At 36.4% G+C, this 5,542-nt stretch overlaps 1 protein-coding gene across 1 annotated transcript; it reads right to left on the bottom strand.

The window, feature by feature from the left end:
• Positions 1–472: 472 nt before the first annotated feature.
• On the bottom strand, positions 473–4,285 carry LOC110274824 (protein FAR1-RELATED SEQUENCE 5-like). The gene is made up of 9 exons (XM_021130139.1): positions 4,172–4,285; positions 3,772–3,831; positions 2,948–3,057; positions 2,312–2,527; positions 2,004–2,225; positions 1,825–1,949; positions 1,387–1,487; positions 739–1,197; positions 473–490 (listed from the first exon to the last, which is right to left on the bottom strand). The coding sequence occupies exons 1-9, from the start codon at positions 4,283–4,285 to the stop codon at positions 473–475; spliced, it is 1,425 nt and encodes a 474-aa protein (XP_020985798.1).
• Positions 4,286–5,542: the final 1,257 nt, after the last annotated feature.

The raw sequence follows: 5,542 nt of genomic DNA, 5'->3' as shown, positions 1-5,542 counted from the left end.
GATGTTTCTTCTCATTGTAAAATGGATGGTTTCGTATATGATTTCTTTGTTTCATGTGTTACGCATTAGCGACTGCGTGCACTTCATTGAGATGTCAATGCGTTTTGTTTTGTTTTTTTAATCTCTTCGTCCGTTTTCACGGTGGATTTAAACCATTTAATTTTTGCGAACAAATATGTGACAATTCGTTTATTTAAAACCTTAAACAATAAATGGGGAAAAGATAACAAAAATTGTGATTTTGTTTCTTTGAATAAATACTTCAAAACAAGATAACTGCAAGTGACAAAACAAAAAAAGGAATAGTTTATTAAGTTGTATCTAAAGAATGACACCAAACTCACACCAAGAATCCTAACTATATATGCCTAAAAGAATTCAACAAGTGCATGAATCTACCACCATCCGATGAATTCCACATAGTAGAATTCTCAAATCTTTTAGTAAGGGACCCATGATGATCATTATCTGACTAAAGGTCAACCTCATCCTACAAGATGCACAACACAAACAGAACAACATACATTAATCAAGAACACCATTTCGTAAGAAAAATTTAAAATATGTGTCGCTTCTAACACATATCGGATGTGATTTCCTCTTCCTTTTTTGCATTGACTTCTTAATTGACTTGTCCAACTCTGTTCCAAGTCTCTTACTCTTTGGCCATCCTTTGGTTTTGACTCTTAAGGGTCCATGTATGTCATGTACAATACCAACGCATGTTCTCTATGTAACCATGGTATTTTGAGACGTAGCAACAGTAGTGGAACGCATGCTGGCACGGTAATCAGTCAGCTTGAACTTTGCATCCCAAAAGGCAGCTTGCAAGATGGCTGCTTCCTTATCACAAGCAAGAAACTCCTGCGCAACGTTATAGAACTCTGAACACAGATGCCTGAACAAGTTGTTGCTTTCATCACTCTGAGCCACGTCATGGTAATTCTTGATGTAAGTGTGCTTGCGGATGACATTCTTACTCCATCGAAGAAGAACATAGCAGCTCGGTACTGTGTCAACTCTGTAGTATGACCAGACCGCAAGGGTGTGGCAACACAATATACTAGCAAATTCAAATTTGTTGCACTCGCACTGACCCTTTCGACTCAAAGGGTCAAACTCGACCCTGAAAGTATGGTAGATAGGCTTTCCCCAGAATACCTTCTGCTCGTCCACTTTAATAGAAATTGTATCTCCCTTTTATTCAATTGATCGAACCACGCAATCAATTTTTTTTCTTACCTCCAGTTGAAGAGTCCTGAACATACTACTGGTGTATTCCTGCTAAAACTGTCTCTCAATGCCCGTGCTCCCTATACATGGGATGACTCCTTTCGAGTCTGCAGCATCATCTTCCAGCTCCTTTTACTCCTTGTTTCCAAGTACATTGTCGTATTCATGGACGAACTGAACCAACCCACTCTTGCAATGCAGGTATCCACCATAAAATGTGTGCATACTTTCACTACGCTGTGTACTACTCATGCCTGCCCAAAATTCACTCTTGAAGAATATTGAAACCCACTTTCGTCAATTTGCATAAAAGTCTGCCAAAAAAATGCATAAGAGTGCCGCTTATAAACAACATGATGATCTCACTTCCAACGCACTGACAAAATAAATTCAAAAAATATCCAGAAACACTACGAGAAAAAACATCTGTTTATATATTGAAAAGAACATCCACTGTTTATAGAGGTAGAAAACTCAACTACATTTCTTAGCATAAACATAAGAATGGAATCAAGGCAGCAAAAATAACATGAAGTGAATAAATAGGCAACTAGAAACCAACATACGGGATTTAATTTAACAAGCACCTACTTGCTAACCATATGTTGTGGCCTAAGTTAAATTGTTTGATGAAACCAGCCCAATCAGCCTCGAATGATTCAGTCAAAGGAGAATTCCACACAATGTGATTCATCATTGCATTCAATTCTCCGTACCTAGCGTATCCACCGAGCTTGAATTATGATTTCTTCATTATGTGCCAGATGCACCATCGGTAGATAGTGTCAGGTAGGACCTTCATAATAGCACCAGCCATCGCCTTGCACTGGTAAGTGATAATCCCCCTTGGTGCAGTCTCAACGCATCTCACCCACTGCGTGAACACCCACTCAAAACTAGGGATCTCTTCACTCCTAAGTAAAGCACAACCAAGAAGAGTAGACTTCCCATGGTGGTTTACACCTACAAAGGATGCAAATGGCAGACCATGCCTGTGAAAAGAGCAAAAACAACTGTGAGGCAACAAGACAAATTTAACAAATAACTGCTCTTGCAATTCCTCAATAAGTATACAGACCTGTTTCTTCTGTAAGTGGTGTCAAACGACACCACATCTTCGTAATATTCATACGAAACCCTGCACCTTGCATCTACCCATAGTGTGCTCCTAAATTTATTAGCATCGTCAACATCTATGGCATAAAAGAAGTTGGGATTGATCTCCTTCATTCGAACGAAATAATTCATCATCCTCTGGAAGTCCTCATTGTCATCGGAGCATCGGAGATTGCGTCTGATGTAATTTCTGACATCTTTTTATGAAAAAACCCAGCTTTGCGGACCCACCAATCTCGTTTGTCAGTGCTAGATACGTCTTGTTGGGTCTTATTCCAGTCTCGTCGTTATCCATAATGACGCACTTAGCATGCATGGTTAGCTCCCGGTACTCATGATAGTGGACAACTTTCTTAGCCAAATAGGGGTGAGAATGCCTCAGTTTTAATCTAGACACAACCTAACTTTCTTCTCCTTGTCTAGCATGACATACATCCTTGTTCTGCATCTCGTGGCTGTAATTTTGTTTGCTCGAGTTGCTGCGTTCGACCTAGACTCTCGATAACCTTCTCGCGTGCAGTAAATAGATTGATTAACCGGTATTTTTTATTCTTTCCGCGTCTTATCAAAATTCGTGTTCATGATTTTAGTAACGAACCCAACTTTCTTTGCATAGTTTGCATAAAATTTCTGTGTGAGAGGCAACGAACCAAAACTCATTCTTATGACTGGAATTTCCTCTTCACCTACACCATTATGATCTGGCAACTGTAACGTCAATATACAAAATTAGATACAAATTAAAACTAGCCCTAACACAGTAAGTATTTAATACAAAGTCTTAGCATACTTTAATAATATCTCAAATAAATATTTAATCGTACCCGAATTTTTCAAATAAATGAGCTTTTTGAATTTTAAAAAACATCTATATTATACAGATTTGTTTCACTATAAATACTAACCAAAACTTTAGCCCAACCCAATATATTGAATGTTGGATTGGTTTGAATTTATATGGTTAACGAGTTGATCACATAAGGAACCAATATATTTGATAGGTTCACAAATCACAAAACACCTTCATATAGTAACCTGAGAAGATTTTCAGTAAAATCCTATGATGATAAATCTAGAAATGATATTTGAACTTTAGGAAAGTGTATAATCATCACTCTACTTGTTTTCTTTTATATCATTATATGGTCTAATACCATTTCAAGATTTATAAAGCACTTTATAATAGAGTTATACTATATTGAAAGCATATGCCGAATTGATGTAACCTACCCTAAGAAAGTAGATGAAAGGTAAAATCAAAGCATATTCTTATCAAAAACTTGCCAAGGCATAAATACTACCAAAAAGAGCACATATTCTTTCTTAGTCAACAATACAAAATTAACACAGTGAAAGGTCTAATATGACTTAAAAAACATCTAATTAGCATGAATTAGAAACATTCACATAGCACATTCAAACCTCGTGTCCGTCGTCCAACTCATCCTTTCTAGTCACAACGACATCGGTAATTTCGTCGACCTTCAATTAAAGAAACCGAAAAAAATCATTGTCAAGTTAAGAACATTCCTTACTATATAATGAATGAGTCCAATTAAAACCATAAAAAATATTGCAAAACAAAGCTGGGAGTCAAGCATACTTTAATGATGGCAATTCTTATAATTCGAAGATGCTGGGTAAGTATTTAGTAGCAATTTTTAAGCATACTTACTCGTCTCAATATATAACTGTGCCAGAATTTTCCAAATAAATATATTTTTTGAACTAAAAAAAATATCTAATTAGCATGAATAATAAACATTCAAATAACACATTTTACAAAATTTCTAACAACGAAAGAGAAGCTTATGCAACATACCTTCGACCCTTCTTGCTCTTGAATAACTAATTCACCCACACTGAATTGTTCATCGCCTTGTGTTGGATTGATCAATGTACTAATCGATCCGCCTTCCGGGGTTGAAAACGCCATGGAAGATGCTCTCTTCCGGAAGTGTTGCACCGCACCCTTATTTTGATTGTCTGACTGGATGAGGTTGGCGCCGCTGATGTAACCAATGAGGCACCATGCACCGTAGCCGCCGTGATAGGATGAATAATCAGGAGCGTATACTTTACTTGAGAATGGAGTGGCGCTTGGATGGTCCGATGGAGGAGGTCAGCGCCATCAATGATATGAAGGGAGAAGAGAAAACCATGCAGTGTAACACCCAAAGGGCTTCGAGTGTGAGGTGTGAAGAAACGGGCTTGATTCTGCACCGTGATCCTAGGAGCATTTTTGGAAAGATATTACTCAAAAGTTGATTTTCATTAAACAGAAATTAATAACAAATATTGTAAATTTAAAAAAATAAATTAATTAATAATGAACCCAAAGAGCTTCGAGTGTGAGGTGTGAAGAAATGGGCTTGATTTTGTGCCGTGATCCTAGGAGCACTTTTGGAAAGATATTACTCAAAAGTTGATTTTCATTAAACAACAATTAATAACAAATATTGTAAATTAAAAAAATTAAATTAATTAAGAATGAAATATAAATTAACGTGGTTTTGTTTAGTTTTTTGCTGGTAACCTCTTGGTTCCATATACTTTTCCTTTACCCATATAAATCATACAAGTTCATATATTCTATTTCACGTTAGACGTGCCTCTTCTAGCACGTCGATTTCACGTGCTTCCTAATTTAACAGATTTTTCAATCAACGCGCGCTTCTTCTTCTTCTTCTTGCTGCACGTTCTTTCGTTATCGTCGTCACCAACACCACCACCTCCTCCTCTTCCTCCTTCTTTTTTCATTGGAATTTCTTCTCCTCATTCCTTTTCCTCCTTCTCCTCATTATCTTGTTGAAAATAATTAATAATTCAAGTTCAGATTATCAATGAACTAAAACGAAATTGATTGTTGTTTTGAATCCAATCAAGTAGTTGAGGTGTGGTTCGATTCTAGTTAATTTTTTCGTTAGCATTTTATGATTCTGTAGGTGAATAATGTTTTATCGTTGATGATTTGAATTGAATATAATGTAAAAGTTCTGCATTAAAGAAAATATTTTTCTGTATTTGTACCAAATTCGAGTGTAACACGAAGATGTTTTGGTGTATTTTTTAAGAATTTTTTATGTATGTGTCCTGATAAATGTTGCATAATTCAAAACTCTTCTTCTCCCTCCTCCTCATCTTCTGATGCTTATTCTTCTTCTTTTTCATCATTATCATCATCATCATCATC

This window comes from Arachis duranensis, chromosome 8 (genome assembly GCF_000817695.3).
Source record: "Arachis duranensis cultivar V14167 chromosome 8, aradu.V14167.gnm2.J7QH, whole genome shotgun sequence".
NCBI classification, from domain to species: Eukaryota; Viridiplantae; Streptophyta; class Magnoliopsida; order Fabales; family Fabaceae; genus Arachis; species Arachis duranensis.
The sequence above is the reverse complement of the archived record's forward strand: the minus strand, read 5'-3'. Positions and strand labels throughout refer to the sequence as shown.